The sequence below is a fragment of the Oncorhynchus mykiss genome, chromosome 19 (assembly GCF_057628025.1).
Source record: "Oncorhynchus mykiss isolate SJ-2025 chromosome 19, ASM5762802v1, whole genome shotgun sequence".
Taxonomy (NCBI): domain Eukaryota; kingdom Metazoa; phylum Chordata; class Actinopteri; order Salmoniformes; family Salmonidae; genus Oncorhynchus; species Oncorhynchus mykiss.
Window position 1 is genome coordinate 47,445,196 of NC_143040.1, and position 20,325 is coordinate 47,465,520.

At 41.1% G+C, this 20,325-nt stretch overlaps 1 protein-coding gene across 2 annotated transcripts in view; it reads right to left on the reverse strand.

The window, feature by feature from the left end:
* Positions 1 to 20,325, reverse strand: part of LOC110497775 (all trans-polyprenyl-diphosphate synthase PDSS2) — a 59,286-nt gene that overhangs the window by 25,897 nt on the left and 13,064 nt on the right. For both annotated transcript variants that reach the window (XM_021574134.3, XM_021574135.3), the window contains exons 2-3: positions 18,105 to 18,242; positions 4,709 to 4,907 (exon numbers count right to left, since the gene is read on the reverse strand). In XM_021574134.3, the coding sequence (XP_021429809.1) occupies positions 4,709 to 4,907; positions 18,105 to 18,242 (337 nt within the window). The remainder of the gene's footprint in view (positions 1 to 4,708; positions 4,908 to 18,104; positions 18,243 to 20,325) is intronic.

The following is a 20,325-nucleotide window of genomic DNA, read 5'->3' on the forward strand; positions in this document are numbered from 1 at the left end:
TGTTCCTAGGCCGTCATTGAAAATAAGAATTTGTTCTTAACCGACTTGCCTAGTTAAATAAATGATATTTCTTAATTCCTTTCTTTTACTTTTAGATGTGTGTATTGTTAGAGCTAGGAACACAGGCATTTCGCTACACCCGCAATAACATCTGCAAAATGTGTATGTGACCAATAAAATTTGATTTCAACATTTCACCTAGGCTATGCTTTCCCATGCTTGTGAAACTTTTACCTCCAGTACTCCCTGTTAACCCAAGAGTGCATGGCCACTCACGTCTCCAACTCAATCATGAAGTTTGCTGAAGACAAAACGTGGTAGGCCTAATCACCAACCACGATGACACAGCCTACCAGGAGGAGGTGAGGGCCCTGGGGGAGTGGTTTAAGAAAAATAACCTCTCCCTCAACAAAATGAAGCTGATCATGGACTTCAGGAGACAGCAGAGGAAGCACCCCCCCCCCCCCCCCCATCCACAGGGCTGCAGTGAAGAGGGTGAAACGCTTCAAGTTCCTCAGTGTGCACATCACTGACAACCTGAAATGGTCCATCCACACAGACAGTGTGGTGATGAAGACACAACAGTGCATCTTCAACCTTTTGGAGGCTGTAGAGAATTGGCTTGGTCTCTAAGACAAACACATTTCTACAGATGCACCATTGAGGGAATCCTGTCGGCCTGTATCACCGCCTGTTATGGCAACTGCACTGTCCACAACCGTAGGGCTCTCCAAAGGTTGATGCAGTCAGCCCAATGCATCACAGGGGGCACACTGCCTGCCCTTCAGGACATCTACAGTACCCGGTATCACAGGAAGACCAAGAAGATCATCAAGGACCTCAGCCACCCGGCCTGTTCACCCTGCTAGCATCTAGACTGCGGAGACGGTACAGGTGCATCAAAGCTGGGACAGAGAGAAACAGCTTCTATCTCCAGGCTATTAGACTGTTAAATAGTCACCACAAGCCAGCCTCTGCCCAGTACCCTGCCCTGAACTTAGTAACTGTTACTAGCCAGCTACCACCCAGTACTCTGCCCTGCTGCACTATGTACATAGTCATTGAACACTGGTCACTTTAATAATGTTTACATACTGTTTTACCCACAACATACAGTGCCATCGGAAATTATTCATACCCCTTGTCTTTTTCTACATTTTGTTACGTTAAAGCCTTAATCTAAAATTAATTCATTTTTCCCCTCATTAACCTACACACTAACCCATTTTGACAAAGCAAAAACAGGTTTTTAGGAAGAAAAAAAAAAGAAAGTCAACCAAAATCACATTTACATAAGTATTCAGACCCTTTACTCAGTACTTTGTTGAAGCACCTTTGTCAGCGATTACAGCCTTGAGTCTTCTTGGGTATGATGCTACAAGCTTGGCACGCTTGTATTTGCGGGGAGTTTCTCCCATTCTTCTCTGCAGATCCTCTCAAGCTCTGTCAGGATGGATGGGGAGCGTTGCTGCACAGCTATTTTCAGGTCTCTCCGGTCGGGTTCAAGTCCGGGCCCTGGCTGGGCCAGTCAAGGACATTCAGGAGATGTCCCGAAGCCACACCTGCGTTGTCTTGGTGTGTGCTTAGGGTTGTTGTCCTGTTGGAAGGTGAACCTTCACCCCAGTCTGAGGGCAGACAGAGCTTTGGATGAGGTTATCATTAAGGATCTCTCCGTACTTTGCTCCATTCATCTTTGCCACAATCCTGACCAGTCTCCCAGTCCCTGCCATTGAGAAACATCCCCACAGCATGATGCTGCCACCACCATGATTCACCATAGGGATGGTGCCAGGTTTCCTCCAGACAGGACACTTGGCATTCAGGCCAAGGGGTTCAATCTTGGTTTCAAAAGTCCAGAGATGCATTTCTTATGGTCAGGTGCCTTTTTGGCAAACTCCAACCGGGCTGTCATGTGCATTATACTGGGGAGTGGCTTCCATTTGGACACTACCATGAAGCCTGTTTGGTGGAGTGATACAGAGATTGTTCCCTGACCAAGGCCCTTCTCCCCCGATTGCTCAGTTTGGCCAGCGCTAGGAAGAGTCTTGGTGGTTCCAAACTTTTTCCATTTAAGAATGTTGGAGGCCACTATGTTCTTGGGGAGGCACAGATCTGGTACCCTTTTCTAGCTCTGTGCCTCGACATAATCCTGTTTCGGAGCTCTACGGTCACCTCCCTGACAAAGGCCCTTTTCCCACGACTGCTCAGTTTGGCCAGGCAGCCAGCTCTAGGAATGGAGGAGGTCACTGTGTTTTTGGGGGAACTTCAGTGCTCCAGAAAAGTTTTGGTACCCTTCCCCAGATCTGTACCGACACAATTATTTAAAAATACAAGATTATTTCACTGTATCACAATTCCAGTGGGTCAGAAGTTTACATACATTGACTGTGCCTTTAAGCAGCTTGGAAAATTCCAGAAAATTGTGTCATGGCTTTAGAAGCTTCTGATAGGCTAATTGACATAATTTGAGTCAATTGGAGGTGTACCTGTGGATGTATTTCAAGGCCTACCTTCAAATTCAGTGCCTCTTTGCCTGACATCATGGGAAAATCAAAAAGAAAACCACTCAGAAAAAAATTGTAGACCTCCACAAGTCTGGTTCATCCTTGGGAACAATTTCCAAATGCCTGAAGGTACCACGTTCATCTGTACAAACAATAGTACGCAAGTATAAACACCATGGGACCACGCAGCAGTCATACCGCTCAGGAAGAAGAGGCGTGTTCTTTCTCCAAAAGATTAACGTACTTTGGTGCAAACAGTTACAAAAGTATCTATATCCACAGTAAAACAAGTCCTATATCGACATAACCTGAAAGTCCGCTCAGCAAAGAAGAAGCCACTGCTCCAAAACTGTCAATAAAAAAGCCAGACTACGGTTTGCAACTGCACATGGGGACAAAGATCCTACTTTTTGGAGAAATGTTCTCTGGTCTGATGAAAAAATATATATAACTGTTTGGCCATAATGAGCATCGTTATGTTTGGAGGAAAAAGGGGGAGGCTTGCAAGCCAAAGAACACCATCCCAACCGTGAAGCACGTGGGTGGCAGCATCATGTTGTGGGGGTGCTTTGCTGCAGGAGGGACTGGCGCACTTCACAAAATAGATGGCATCATGAGGATGGAAAATTATGTGGATATATTGAAGCAAAATCTCAAGACATCAGTCAAGAAGTTAAAGCTTGGTCGCAAATGGATAATGACCCCAAGCATACTTCCAAAGTTGTGGCAAAATGGCTTAAGGACAACAAAGTCAAGGTATTGGAGTGGCCATCACAAAATTCTGACCTAAATCCTATAGAAAATATGTGGGCAGAACTGAAAAGCGTGTGCGAGCAAGAAGGCCTAAAAACCTGACTCAGTTACACCAGAACGGTCAGGAGGAATAGGGCAAAATTCACCCAACTTATTGTGGGAAGCTTGTGGAAGACTACCTGAAACGTTTAAACAATTTAATGGCAATGCTACCAAATACACCCAATTAGTATGTAAACTTCTGACCCACTGGGAATGTGATCTAAGAAAAAAAAAAAAAGAGTCTCTCTACTATTATTCTGACATTTCACATTCTTTAATGTAGGTATATTGTTAGGTATACTGCACCTTGAGCTATAAACATAAGCATTTTGATGCACCTGTGTTAACATCTGCTAAATATCTGTATGTGACCAATAACATTTGATTTGATTTCATTTGAGGGGAAGAGTGGGTACTTGCATTATTCCCACCTAAACATATTTTTGTCATGCATGTCTGTCCAGCAGGGGGAGCTCTAGAATGTGATGAAATGGTGAAAAATAAGCTATTAAGAACACTGCAAAACACATGAAAGTGTAATAAGGTGAAGGTTTAATAATGAAAGTGTAATAAGGTGAAGGTTTAATAATGCCTATGTTTACTGTCACTGACAACCTCTGAAAGCTGCCAGATGTTTTTGCTGTAATATGCCCAAATGTATTTGAGGAAGTACATCCACTATCCCTTTGATCATGATCACCATGACCTGAGGTGGTATTTTAAATGCCCGTTTTTCTATCTGAGCATGAACCATCTGAGCTGATGCAGGGAGGATAATTGTTTAAGATTGCAAAGCAGAGAGAAAATAGGTTATTTCGATTATTTTGTGCAGCCATAATCTGACAGTTGAGCTTGGTCACAGATTGTCAGCAATGGGTTGCCAGCGTACACACTGGAAGCAATCTGTGACACCCATGCCTGCACCCAGACAGGGGCACAGACACACATAATCTGCAGAAGTGCTTGGTAAGAATAAGTAGAAGGCAGTAAGAGAACGCAACCTCTTCTACATAGTGTGTCTATGTGAGTGCATTATTCCCACCCAAACATATTTTTATTTTTCTATGTGTGTGAGTATCTGTCTGCCTGCCTGCCAGCCAGAGGTCTAAGTGAGAGAATAGATTTGTTGATTCAAATCAATCCACAACAGCCAGGAAAAATTGAGTGGTGTTTAAGCTCCTCCGCTTAGACGGTTTGTGTTCTCATCAATATCGTTAGCCATACTGCAGCGATCTCAACATCGTCAAGTATCATTTCATCTCACTGAAAAACTATTGAGACCTCAGACATATAAATGCGGAATTCAGATTGCATTTTGGAAGACTCATTTGAAGGCTGAACAAAAAAGCTCCAGGGCAAGAAATCTTTCTATCTCCAACAGAATTTGTTATATGATGACTATTTCATACCTTAGTATTGTTTAGCTGGGCCAGTCCGGTGCAGGCGTTAGCGAGCAAGAAGTCCCCACTGAGAACGGCCATCTTGTTTCCAAACTGCATGTCCTTCAGGGGTCCGTCTGAGTTGGTCCACTCCTTGAGGTTGACAATCCCACGGTGCACCAGGAAAGCCGTGTGGATGAGCTCTGTGATTTCAGCCAGGTTCCGCTGGCTGCAGAGGAGAAAAACACATTTTATGACATCAATAAAACATCCAATTTAACACATACAGTGAGCTCCAAAGGTATTGGACAGTGACACTTTTGTTGTTTTGACTCTGTACTCCAGCAATTTGGATGTAAATATGATACGAGGTTAAAAGGATACTTTGGGATTTTGGCATTGAGGCCCTTATCTACTTCCCTAGTCAGATGAACTAGGGGATACCATTTTTATGTCTCCAGTATGAAGCAAGTTAAAGGTAGTTTCATGAGCCAATACTAACTAGCGTTAGAGCAATGACTAGATGTCTGTGGGTATCTGCTTTGATTTGAGGGTATTTTCATCCATATCAGGTGAACCATTAAGAAATTACAGTACTCTTTGTACATTGTCCCCCCATTTTAGGGGACCAAAAGTTACAGCCACACATATCATACCCTCAAAACATCCTAACCTCTCACCATTACAATAAGAGGGGAGGTTAGCATATATATTTGTGCGTCTAACTTTCTCACTCAGAATTATTTAAAATCAGAGTAGCTTCCACATCCATGTAGAAGTGTTTAGAAACATATTATATTCTTATTTACAATAAAAGTCAAATGACAATACATTATTTACCATTCATTTCTATTGGGCACAAAACAATCAGAAACACAACCAAAACAAACATCCAACCAATATAGTCAATATTTATGTAGTCATTGCGTGCAAGGAATATGGGACCAAATACTACTTTAATACACATAAGTGAATTTGTTCCAATACTTTCGGTCCCCTAAAATGGGCGGGGGGGGGACTATGAAAAAAAAAATGCTGTAATTTCTTCATTTCTAAAGCTGAGGAGTGGCTGACGGTCTGTACTTTAACCTCAGTCATTGTATTAGTTCAAATCCAAAACAACAAAATGTGTCACTTTCCCAATACTTTTGAATCTCATTATATTTCACATTCACTTCTACAAAAGCATGTATCAACAATGGTAAAGATCAAACGTGCAAATTATAGGGTGTTTAATCAAGAACACACCAATGACTAATTGTGTAGACAATCCTCTAAGAAAACCAATGGTCCAGACCGCATGGCCAGAATTAGGGTGACTAAATCAATAGAGGTCAGATGGGGGACAAAAGTGGTAAAAATGAATTATCAGGGAAATGACATCGTGTCAGGCTGGATTATGTGCTAGTATTAAGGTTACTGGCTACCTGACAGGCTCACTTTCGCATTGAACTCGTCATATTTCTTCTCGAAAGGGAAGGATATCGATTTTGAGACATGACGTAGTAGTTTAGTATATTAATTTGAAATTCCTGTTAGTTTTCAAGGTTTCTCACAAAAACAAATTTAACTCTGAGCGTATAAGAAAGCTTTTTATTTTCAAAGTCTTTCATTTAATTTAGCTCTGTCATGATAATGTTCGTTTTTTCGACCCGCTGATACAACCAACAACTTTGAAGACAACCACAAAATGTAAAATCCTCACTTTTTCAGAGATTATTTTTAAATAGATTTTATATAACCTGGAGAAAAAAATATTACCATTATTGAGAAAAAAATAAGCCTTAACTCAGTGCTATTCTTGATTACCATAAAGATGCTCAACTGGTTTTTCAACGGAGCTTTTGAACTTGGCCTGAGGAAGCCTATAATCAAATGTTGATTCATTCATTGCGGGTGGATAATTACGTCCCTCTCCATATGGGCTGAGCCTGCCAGGACGAGACAGACAGGGGGATCTGTCTGTGGAGGGAGCCAGGGATGGGTGCACTGATGGCCACTTAGGACCATCTTTCAGCCAGTGTGAAACAGTCCTGATAAGACATTTCAATTCCAGTCTGTCAATTCTAGTTGTTCCTGCCCATACTACGCCGTATAGCCTGACACATACGTGCTTTGTCTAACAGCAGGTAATTGCATGTTCTACAGTTGCTCAGAGAGAGTTGTTATTAAAATGCAATAATGTAATTTATTTCTCTGCTCAATCATATCTATTGTCCCCCTTCTGTGGAGAGGAGAAAATTTGGCAATGTCTTTCATTTCAATCCCTGACACTGCATTGATGTTATTGTTAACACACACAGGATTCAATTGTGTTGCTGTAAACGTTTTAACAGACAATTCAAGTTAGGGATGAAAATGACAGCCTAAATGTTGAACAATTGATCTAATTTAACAAGATGTAATTAAAGTCCTTACATTCAAAATAGGCCTATTTGATTATTGGATTCAACATTTTAAAACAGTTTAATCATTTATATGTTCATACTCCCTACATCAAATAATAACCTTGGTACAAATATATCAGACAAATACCAAACACATTGTTACTGCAGCAAAAGAAAAAAGCAGGATATTGAGTACATCCTGTACCAATGCAGCTAAATAATAACGTTGGCACTAGGAGCTATTCTGACGATATTCACCACTCCTCCCACCCCACCCTAGGACCCCTACAGAATCCTCGCCCCTTCTATGCCTTAGATCTACAACTCATGATAAGCAGCGTCTTCGCCAGGAGAGGAAAAAGAGGACTTGTGTATAAATAGCTTCGGCACCCGGTTGCATAGCAACTGATGCCATCTCGCTGAGGCATTCCCGCCCCTAACACGCCCATTGTCCTGAGTGTTCTGTTCCATTTTCCTCCCTCTACAGGGTCCCCATTACCCTGCAATACAGCTGTGTATCTGGCCTCTCTCTCTCTCGGTCGGTCTTTATCACTCTCTCTGCTTCTGTCTTTCTCTCTCCATCTCTCCGATTCTGTACAGCTCTGGCCCGCTCTCTGTGTTTAGTTCCCTGGTGAGCCATCAGTATTGGGCACTGGAGTGGGAGACATTTTACAAATGCTGGCTGTCAGAAGGGGGGGAGAACATTCCCCTAGAGGTATCAATCAATCCCCCCCATCAGTGCTCCGGCCCAGGTGCTAATGAGCCCACCCTCTGACAGGGAAGCGGGGGTGAGACAGAAGGAGAGAGAGGAAAAGGGGGGTTGTGGTACAGAAAGAGTGAAAGGAGCAAATGAGGTGACCCAGCAGAGATTTCTCTGAGTGTGTGTGTGCGTGTGTGTGGACGTGTCCCCACAAGAATAGTAAACAAACACTAATTTGACCAACTGGGGACATTTTGTTAGTCCCCACAATGCTATTTCTAGGGGGTTTAGGGTTAAGGTTAGAATTAGTGTTGGGGTTAGGAGCTAGGGTTAGGTTTAGTGTGTGTGTCTACACACATATGATTGTGTATGCAAATGCAAAGGTCAGTGAGTACAATACAATAGTTAGTCATCATGAGTCACGACACATGACATAGAAGGCACGAGGTCATGAAACTGGATGCAACATCTTGCATTATGAGTAGTGTAACTTAAAAAAAAGAATGATGTAGAGGTTGTGTATACTTTAAGCCAGTAGCTTTAAAAGTAGTACTCAAGAGCCAAAAAGGGTATCTGAACAGTGCGCACGATGTCACATACAGTGCCTTCAGAAAGTATTCACACCCCATGACTTTTTCCACATTTTTTGGGGTTAGTGTGATTCAAATGGATTTCATTGTAGTTTCTTGTCAATGATCTACACAAAATACTCTAATGTGAAAGTGGACATTTTTTTTAACAAAATGTATGGAAAATAAAACTAATATACAATCTCTTGCTTAGATAACGATTAAAACCGCCGAGTCAATACATGTTAAAATCACCTTTGGCAGCAATTACAGCTGTGAGTCTTTCTGGATAAGTCTATGAGCTTGGATTGTACAATATTTGCCCAATATTACTTAAAGATATCACAGTGCAATCCGTTTTGTCACCAAAGCCCCATATACTACCCACCATTGCGACCTGTACGCTCTCGTTGGCTGGCCCTCGCTTCATACTTGTCGCCAAACCCACTGGCTCCATGTCATCTACAAGACCCTGCTAGGTAAAGTCCCCCCTTATCTCAGCTCGCTGGTCACCATTGCATCTCCCACCTGTAGCACACGCTCCAGCAGGTATATCTCTCTAGTCACCCCCAAAACCAATTCTTTCTTTGGCCGCCTCTCCTTCCAGTTCTCTGCTGCCAATGACTGGAACGAACTACAAAAATCTCTGAAACTGGAAACACTTATCTCCCTCACTAGCTTTAAGCACCAACTGTCAGAGCAGCTCACAGATTACTGCACCTGTACATAGTCCACCTATAATTTAGCCCAAACAACTACCTCTTTCCCTACTGTATTTAAATGTATTTATTTATTTTGCTCCTTTGCACCCCATTATTTTTATTTCTACTTTGCACATTCTCCCATTGCAAATCTACCATTCCAGTGTTTTACTTGCTATATTGTATTTACTTTGCCACCATGGCCTTTTTGCCTTTACCTCCCTTATCTCACCTCATTTGCTCACATCGTATATAGACTTGTTTATACTGTATTATTGACTGCATGTTTGTTTTACTCCATGTGTAACTCTGTGTCGTTGTATGTGTCGAACTGCTTTGCTTTATCTTGGCCAGGTCGCAATTGTAAATGAGAACTTGTTCTCAACTTGCCTACCTGGTTAAATAAAGGTGAAATAAATAAATAAAAAAAGAATTCAAGCACTGTCAAGTTGGTTGTTGATCATTGCTAGACAGCCTCAAGTCTTGCTGAAGATTTTCAGGACAATTTAAGTCAAAACTGTAACTAGGCCACTCAGGAGCATACACTACCGTTCAACGCTGTGTACTACTCCCTTCACAGAACAGCACAAACGGGCTCTAACAAGAATAGAAAGAGTGGGAGGCCCCGGTGCACAACTGAGCAAGAGGTCAAGTACTTTAGAGTGTCTAGTTTGAGAAACAGACGCCTCATAAGTCCTCAACTGGCAGATTCATTAAATAGTACCCACAAAACACCAGTCACAACGTCAACAGTGAAGAGGCGACCTCGGGATGCTGGCCTTCTAGGATGAGTTCCTCTGTCCAGTGTCTGTTCTTTTGCCTATCTTTTATTTTTATTGAACAGTCTGAAATATGGATTTTTCTTTGCAATTCTGCCATGTTTTTTTTCTCTAGGATTTTGCCTGTACTTAGCTCCATTCTGTTTCTTTTTATCCTAAAAAACTCCATAGTCCTTGCCAATGATAAGCATACCCATAACATGATGCAGCCACCACCATGCTTGAAAATATGTTCTCTGTGATGTGTTGTGTTAGATATGCCCCAAACATAATGCTTTGTATTCTGGACAAAAAGTTCATATTTTTGTCATATTGGAAACAGTATGCATGGTTTAATATTTGTATTATATATTTATTTTATATATTGTGGAGAAACTACAATGTTGTTCCATCCTCAGTTATCCCCTATAGAGGTCGAACGATTAATCGGAATTGCCGATTTAATTAGGGCCGATTTTCAAGTTTTCATAACAATCGGAAATCGGTATTTTTGGACACCGATTTGGACATTTTTTTTACACCTTTATTTAATCTTTATTTAACTAGGCAAGTCAGTTAAGAACACATTCTTATTTTCAATGACGGGCTAGGAAAGGTGGGTTAACTGCCTTGTTCAGGGGCAGAACGATAGATTTTCACCTTGTCAGCTCAGGGGATTCAATCTTGCAACCTTACAGTTAACTAGTCCAACGCTCTAACCACCTGCCTCTCATTACACTCCATGAGGAGACTGCCTGTTACGCGAATGCAGTAGGCCAAGGTAAGTTGCTAGCTAGCATTAAACTTATCTTATAAAAAACTATCAATCATAATCACTAGTTAACTACACATGGTTGATGATATTACTAGTTTATCTAGCGTGTCCTGATGCGGTGCGTATCTTTGCTCCAATGTGTACCTAACCATGAACATCAATGCCTTTCTTAAAATCAATACACAGAAGTATATATTTTTAAACCTGCATATTTAGCTAAAAGAAATCCAGGTTAGCAGGCAATATTAACCAGGTGAAATTGTGTCACTTCTCTTGCGTAAATTGCACGCAGAGTCAGTGTATATGCAACAGTTTGGGCCGCCTAATTTGCCAGAATTTTACGTAATTATTACATAACATTGAAGGTTGTGCAATGTAACAGGAATATTTAGACCAATGGATGCCACCCCTTACGGTTCCGTATTTCACTGAAAGTGGTAGGCAGCAGCAGGCTCATAAGCATTCATTCAAACAGCACTTTCGTGCGTTTTGCCAGCAGCTCTTCGTTGTGCGTCAAGCATCGCACTGTTTATGACTTCAAGCCTATCAACTCCTGAGATTAGGCTGGTATAACCAATGTGATATGGCTAGCTAGTTAGTGGGGTGCGCGCTAATAGCGTTTCAAACATCACTCGCTCTGAGACTTGGAGTGGTTGTTCCCCTTGCTCTGCATAGGTAACGCTGCTTCGAGGGTGGCTGTTGTTGTGTTCCTGGTTCGAGCCCAAGGAGGAGCGAGGAGCGGGACGGAAGCTATACTGTTACACTGGCAATGCTAAAGTGCCTATAAGAACATCCAATAGTCAAAGGTATATGAAATACAAATGATAATGAGAGAAATAGTCCTATAATTCCTATAATAACTACAACCTAAAACTTCTTACCTGGGAATAATGAAGACTCATGTTAAAAGGAACCACCAGCTTTCATATGTTCTCATGTTCTGAGCAAGGAACTTACAGTGCCTTGCGAAAGTATTCGGCCCCCTTGAACTTTGCGACCTTTTGCCACATTTCAGGCTTCAAACATAAAGATATAAAACTGTATTTTTTTGTGAAGAATCAACAACAAGTGGGACACAATCATGAAGTGGAACGACATTTATTGGATATTTCAAACGTTTTTAACAAATCAAACTGAGAAATTGGGCGTGCAAAATTATTCAGCCCCCTTAAGTTAATACTTTGTAGCGCCACCTTTTGCTGCGATTACAGCTGTAAGTCGCTTGGGGTATGTCTCTATCAGTTTTGCACATCGAGAGACTGAATTATTTTCACATTCCTTCTTGCAAAACAGCTCGAGCTCAGTGAGGTTGGAGGGAGAGCATTTGTGAACAGCAGTTTTCAGTTCTTTCCACAGATTCTCGATTGGATTCAGGTCTGGACTTTGACTTGGCCATTCTAACACCTGGATATGTTTATTTTTGAACCATTCCATTGTAGATTTTGCTTTATGTTTTGGATCATTGTCTTGTTGGAAGACAAATCTCCGTCCCAGTCTCAGGTCTTTTGCAGACTCCATCAGGTTTTCTTCCAGAATGGTCCTGTATTTGGCTCCATCCATCTTCCCATCAATTTTAACCATCTTCCCTGTCCCTGCTGATGAAAAGCAGGCCCAAACCATGATGCTGCCACCACCATGTTTGACAGTGGGGATGGTGTGTTCAGCTGTGTTGCTTTTACGCCAAACATAACGTTTTGCATTGTTGCCAAAAAGTTCAATTTTGGTTTCATCTGACCAGAGCACCTTCTTCCACATGTCTCCCAGGTGGCTTGTGGCAAACTTTAAACAACACTTTTTATGGATATCTTTAAGAAATGGCTTTCTTCTTGCCACTCTTCCATAAAGGCCAGATTTGTGCAATATACGACTGATTGTTGTCCTATGGACAGAGTCTCCCACCTCAGCTGTAGATCTCTGCAGTTCATCCAGAGTGATCATGGGCCTCTTGGCTGCATCTCTGATCAGTTTTCTCCTTGTATGAGCTGAAAGTTTAGAGGGACGGCCAGGTCTTGGTAGATTTGCAGTGGTCTGATACTCCTTCCATTTCAATATTATCGCTTGCACAGTGCTCCTTGGGATGTTTAAAGCTTGGGAAATCTTTTTGTATCCAAATCCGGCTTTAAACTTCTTCACAACAGTATCTCGGACCTGCCTGGTGTGTTCCTTGTTCTTCATGATGCTCTCTGCGCTTTTAACGGACCTCTGAGACTATCACAGTGCAGGTGCATTTATACGGAGACTTGATTACACACAGGTGGATTGTATTTATCATCATTAGTCATTTAGGTCAACATTGGATCATTCAGAGATCCTCACTGAACTTCTGGAGAGAGTTTGCTGCACTGAAAGTAAAGGGGCTGAATCATTTTGCACGCCCAATTTTTCAGTTTTTGATTTGTTAAAAAAAGTTTGAAATATCCAATAAATGTCGTTCCACTTCATGATTGTGTCCCACTTGTTGTTGATTCTTCACAAAAAAATACAGTTTTATATCTTTATGTTTGAAGCCTGAAATGTGGCAAAAGGTCGCAAAGTTCAAGGGGGCCGAATACTTTCGCAAGGCACTGTAAACGTTAGCTTTCTTACATGGCACATATTGCACTTTTACTTTCTTCTCCAACACTTTGTTTTTGCATTATTTAAACCAAATTGAACATGATTAATTATTTATGATGTATTTTATTAAGTTAAAATAAGGGTTCATTCAGTATTGTTGTAATTGTCATTATTACAAATACATATTTTTTATCATTATTATTATTTATTTATATTAAAATTGGCCGATTAATCGGTATCGGCGTTGAAAAATCATAATCGGTCGACCTCTAATAATCTCCTATCACAGCCACTAAACTAACGGTTTTAAAAACACCATTGGCCTCAGGGTGGAATCCCTTAGTGGTTTCCATATATATATATATATATATATTTGCTACTGATTTAGGAAGGGTGCCTATATCTTTGTAGTGACTGGGTGTATTGATATCATCCAAAGTGACTTAACAACTGCATCATGCTCAAAGGGATATTCAATGTCTGCTTTTTTATTTGTTTTACTCATCTATCAATAGGTGCCCTTCTTTGCAAAACATTGGAAAACCTCCCTGGTTTTTGTGCTTGAATCTGTGCTTGAAATTCACTGTTCAACTGAGGGATCTCACAGATAATTGTATGTGTGGGGTACAGATATGGGATAGTCATTTAAAAATCATGTTAAAAACAATTATTGCACACAGAGTCCATGCAACTTATGTGACTTGTTGACCACAGTTATTTAGGCGTGCCATAACAAAAGGGTTGAATACTTATTGACTCAAGACATTTCATCTTTTCATTTTGTGAAACACATTTCAGCAAAAAAAATATGTTCATCAAATGACAGACAGATGTCAGTCAGTTAATTTGTATTTTTGTAAAAACAATGCATGGCAATTATAATTATGTTAATCATAGAAGGAATGTAGCCAGCTACACTTCCTAATGTTAATCTTCCATTTTAAAGGAGAAAAACACTTTTTTTTTTGTAAAAGCAGGACCATCTGGACTAAAATAATTTGTTATTTAACAAAATGATTCATTAGATTGTAACTTCCCTATAGTAGCCACCAACTGACAGCGAACATACACTCCCCTCTGTATTTATTTGGAAAGTGTAGCTAAAATGTTTAATTTGGCTCTATACTCACTTTGGATTTGAAATCAAATGTTTCATCTGAGGCAACAGTACAGAATGTGACCTTTTATTTGAAGGTATTTTCATACAACTTTGTTTTACCGTTTAGAAATAAAAGCACTTTGTATCTATTAATAATTTAATGTAAATTTATACAATGGAAAATTATACTTATATTTGCATCAAATACACTATTTCCTTGGAAGTTGAGTATTGGTTATATATAGCATGATTACATTACGTGATGAATGATTATCACTGGCAATCAACAGTTAATGTTGCCCAGATTACCCAATATCATGGAATACGTGTGTGAATGTTTATAAAGACAAAAGGCGGACGGACACATGTAATTATTTGATTTTGATGGATGGTTGACATGATAAGAAAATATTGACCTAACTTTTTGTTATCTAAAAAGTGGGTCAACGTTTGATTCACCATAGATTTCTCGAGCAAATAAAAACTTAGTGTTGTGCCAACAGGATAAAGAACGACTCGCGCCTGTTTAAAAGCCTACTGCGCAATTTATATTCCTTTTTTTTAACACGCCAGCGACACAATTTAAAAGAAACGGTCGTGAGCAGAGTGTTTCTGATCGTGTTGACAATACATTTTTGTCACTCCATTTATTTTGATATGTTACATATGCATTTGTGGATGTCCATTATTCATTTCGTATGATTGATATGTTACGTCCTCCAATTCGCATGATTTGTTACGAATTCCAATGCGTACAATACAGTATGTTACGAATTTGTACGTGCAGTTTCACAATGAAAGCGACGAGCGCACAACTCACAATCACTAAATATTTTAAACCAAGGCTACGATTACAGAGTTCTCCCGCCCGCCTGCCCCTCTAGAAACTACTTTCTCAAAAGAACACACGTTCAAGTTACTCTCTTTACTCGATGCTTTACTCATCCTTTTCTGAACCACTCTACCAATTTGTAGCCTGTGTCCTTTCATCATACTGTACCAGTAAAAACTTGACACTTTCTCATTTCAGGATTTCTTTATTTTTACTATTTTATACATCAAAACTATGAAATAACACATATGGAATCAGTAGCCAAAAGTGTTAAATCAAAATATATTTTATATTTGAGATTCTTCAAAGTTGCCACCCTTTGCCTTTTTATTTGACCTTTATTTTACTAGGCAAGTCAGTTAAGAACAAATTCTTACTTTCAATGACAGCCTAGAAACAGTGGGTTAACTGCCTTGTTCAGGGGCAGAATGACAGATTTGTACCTTGTCAACTCGGGGATTCAATCTTGCAACCTTTCGATTACTAGGCCAACGCTCTAACCACTAGGCTACGCTGCCGCCACAATGACAGCCTTGATGACAGCTTTGCACACACTTGGCATTCTCTCAACCAGCATCATGAGGTAGTCACCTGGAATGCATTTCAATTAACAGTTGTGCCTCATTAAAAATTAATTTGTGGAATTTATTGTTCTTAATCTGTTTGAGCCAATCAGTTGTGTTGTGAAAAGTTAGGGGTGGTATACAGAAGATATGGCTATTTGGTTAACGACCAAGTCTATATTATAGCAAGAACAGCTCAAATAAGCAAAGAGAAATGACCGTTCATCATTACTTTAAGACATGAAGGTCAGTCAATCCAGAACATTTCAAGAACTTTGAAAGTTTCAAGTGCAGTCGCAAAAACCATCAAGCGCTATGATGAAACTCTCTCATGAGGACTGCCATAGGAAAGATCCAGAGTTACCTCTGCTGCAGAGGATATGTTCATATTACAGTCCAAATGAATGCGTCACAGCGTTCAAGTAACAGACACATCTCAACATCAACTGTTCAGAGACTGCGTGAATCAGGCCTTCATGGTCAAATTGCTGCAAAGAAACCACTACTAAAGGACACCAATAAGAAGGGGAGACTTGCTTGGGCCAAGAAACACGAGCAATGGACATTAGACCGGTGGAAATCTGTCCTTTGGTCTAATGAGTCCAAATTTGAGATTTTTGGTTCCAACTGCCATGTCTTTGTGAGACAGAGTAGGTGAACGGATGATCTCCAGGTGGTGTGATAGTAGGTGGTGGTGTGTTGGTGCTTTTCTGGTGGCACTGTCAGTGATTTATTAAGAATTCAAGGCACACTTAACCCGCATGGCTTCCACAGCATCTTGCAGAGATACGCCATCCCATCTGGTTTGCACTTAGTGGGACTAACATTTGTTTTTCAACAAGACAATGACAAGCAGCCAACAAGTGCTCAGCATATGTGCGAACACCTTCAAGACTATTGGAAAAGCATTCCTCATGAAGCTGGTTGAGAGAATGCCAAGAGTGTGCAAAGCTGTCATCAAGGCAAAGGGTGGCTACTTTGAAGAAACTCAAATATATTTTGATTTGTTTAACACTTTTAGTTTCCACATGATTCCATGTGTTATTTCATAGTTTGGATGTCTTCACTATTATTCCACAATGTAGAAAAGAATAAAAATAAAGAAAAACAAAAACTCTTGAATGAGTAGGTGCTTTTGACTGGTACTGTATTTCTGAACAGCTAAAATAAAATAAAAATTGGTGGTGATTTGAACGAACCTTCCCAAAAATATATATGAAGGCTATTTGTATTTTAACAGATATTGGGGCAAAACTATCAGCGTTTGTGATGTAATCTTTATAGTTATATTGCCAGAGTTGCTGGAAAAAGAACTCTGCCTCCCAATAGCCAATGGTTGCCCATTAAAATCGCTATTGACTCTGTCTTACTTGTTAATATACTTTGTATATAGCTGCATGTAGGCTAACTCCCCTTCTGAAAAAATACATGAAATCTCTAGACTGCCTGTTGTGTCATGCTTGCGCTCCCCGAGTGGCACAGCGGTCTAAGGCTCTGCATCTGAGTGCTAGAGGTGTCACTACAGACACCCTGGATCGATTCCAGGCAGTTTGGGAGTCCATAGGGCAGCGCACAATTGGCCCAGCGTCGTCCGGGTTTGGCCGGTGTAGGCCGTCATTGTAAATAAGAATTTGTTCTTAACAGACTTGCCTAGTTAAAATAAAAATGTTTGATTTGATCACTGTTACAACAGAGTCAGAGTGGAGGGGAGTCAGAGTGAGTGAGCACAGCTGAATGGACTGAAGGAAGCGCGCAGCGGATCCTGCACATGCGCAGAAATCTCTTTAGTCCAGAAAATCAGGAACCGTAGCCACTCCAAATATTTTTTGCATTCAATGTACTGCTAGGTTTTCTCCGCCAGGAAAAAATAAATGTACTATGCATGTATGAACCCTACATTGCCACGTCGAGTCCAAAACATATATTTTTTTAAATACAGTAGTTTCAAGATGCCGTTCATTCTCTTTAATCTGAATAGTTGGTCATGTCAATAGCTGGTGCCTTAATCTTACCAAATGATTAACCATGGACAAGTCAGACTGTAAGCATATTCATTTCAGCCACCCCACAATATCCTCTCCACCCGCCCTGCTCGACAGACTCCCTCACTGATCCTATAGTAGAGGCAGTGCTGCTTGCCAGCTAGGAGAAAAGGGGCCATTCAGACACCCAGCGCATCACCTGCCAAACACAACAGCGACTTCTGGTAACCACCTGGCAAGGTTGTAGAGTGATCTTCACACAGAATTCCCTCTTCTGGGCAACATTCTGTGTATGTGCGGTGTGCTTGTGTGAGTGAGTGTGAGTAAATGTCATCATCAGAAAAAAATACATAAATTGGAGCTGGTGTGTGTGGGTGCTGTCAGATCAGGAGCAATGACAAGCATTTTCCTGTCTTTTCACCAAGTCAGTGGTAATAAAGGAAAGGAGTTAAGGAAAGGAAGATAGAGGAATGTGAAGACAAAGCCCCAGAGAGGCGTGTTTACCTGGGGTAGATGCCACTGACCATGTCCTGGGGGAGGAGGTCTGAGGCTGTGTGCTGGCTGGGACCGGCTGCCTTGGACATCAGTAGGACGACCAGACCCCTCATCTGAAGGTTGTTTCTACTGTCATAGACGAAGCCCCTGAGAAGAGGGACAAGCATCAATTACACATTTATTGTTGGGTAAGGATTTAGAAAATGTGGGAATACACTGTTTCATACACAAATCCATAAAACAGGCAGCCCTTGTGCCAAATCTAGACTTTGAATAAATTGAACATTTGTTCGTTCCCACACATTTAAAGAAATGTCCTTCAGGAGTAAGATTTTTTTTTTTTTTACATATATTTTCATCATTCAAAAAATCCATTCTGACAAGCAGGGAATTGACTTGGGATGGCAGGCTAAGTAAGCAACCTCTTAACAATGACAAAGAAAATGGCCAGTAATTGTATGGAAATGAGATGTGGTGCAACTATGCTAATGAGACTGTGTGTAGCTTTCACCACCTCTCTCCAGGGGTGCCCCAAAAATCCCTTTATTCCCTCTCACATCATGGCTAAGCAAACAAAATGGCTAATTGCTGCTTCATGGGGGTGACGCATAGAGAAAGGTCAACACACTCATGAAGACAACTGCTTTTCAAGATCATTAATTCAGCTGCATTGCCAAAGGGTATTTGGGCTACATCATTGCAAATAGTGGAGGGGCTTTTTATTCAGTCAAGAGCTCTGCATTAGATAAACATTTTCAGTAGCTGAAATGCCAGACAAACTTTTTTTAATTGCTAGGGGAAAGTGTCTACCTGAGAGCACAGCTATGGGGAGGCGAAGGAAGAACTTGATTTGCCATTTGTGAAAATGTATGTAATTGAATGGACCTTAGAATATTGCTCCACTACTCCATGTTTGTTGGTGGACCCCACTCTTTGATGGAAACAAATATACATCTCACAGAGTAGCTTTAAATAAGCAAGCTTCGATGTCATTTACAAAATAGCCTCCAACACTCTACTCAGCAAATTGGATGTAGTCTATCACAGTGCCATCCATTTTATCACTAAATCCCCATATACTACCCACCACTGCGACCTGTATGCTCTCGTTGGCTGGTCCTCACTACATTGTGGCGGCGGGTAGCCTAGTGGTTAGTGTTGGACTAGTAACCAAAAGGTTGCAAGATCGAATCCCTGAGCTGACAAGGTAAAAATCTGTCATTCTGCCCCTGAACAAGGCAGTTAACCCACTGTTCCTAGGCCGTCATTGAAAATAAGAATTTGTTTTTAACTGACTTGCCTAGTTAAATAAAATAAAAATATCCATCACCAAACCCACTGGCTCCAGGTCATCTATAAGTCTTTGCTAGGTAAAGCCCTGCCTTATCTCATCTCACAGGTCACCATAACAACACCCACCCGTAGCACGTGCTCCAACAGGTATATTTCACTGGTCATCCCCAAAGCCAACACCTACTTTGGCCACCTATCCTTCCAGTTCTCTGCCGCCAATGACTGGAACGAATGGCAAAAGTCACTGAAGCTGGAGTCTTATATCTCCCTCACTAACTTGAAGCATCAGCTGTCAGAGCAGCTTACTGCACCTGTACACAGCCCATCTGTAAATAGCCCACCCAACTACCTCATCCCCCCCCCATCCCTTTTGCACCCCAGTATCTCTACTTGCACATCATCATCTGCATATCTATCACTCCAGTATTAATGCTCATTTGTAATTATTTCGCCACTATGGCCTATTTATTGTCTAACCTCCCTAATTTTACTACATTTGCACACACTGTATATAGATTTTTCTATTGTGTTATTGACTGTACGTTTGGTCGCAGTTGTAAATGAGAATTTGTTCTCAACTGGCCTACCTGGTTAAATAAAGGTTAAATAAAAAAAAGAGACTACTGATTCATTAAAAGACCAAACCATATTGATCAGCTGTGGCACAACATGCAGTTCAAGCAGAGCTGCAAGTCTAGCACTGGTCTTGCCACTCTGGAGATAAAATATCTGTGGTCCCGGGGGAGCGCTTAGACAGAGCACATCTAATCCTGTCCCCAGGGTGCCCCCTGTGCCATGAATCACACTCTCGTTAGAGCCCCGAGTAGACACCGAGCACCGCCCACTCTGCTCGAGCCCAGACACCAGCGTCCACAAGACAGTCTCCCTCCCCCTGACCCAGCCCTGCACCACAGGGAGGGGAGAGAGATGGGGAGAG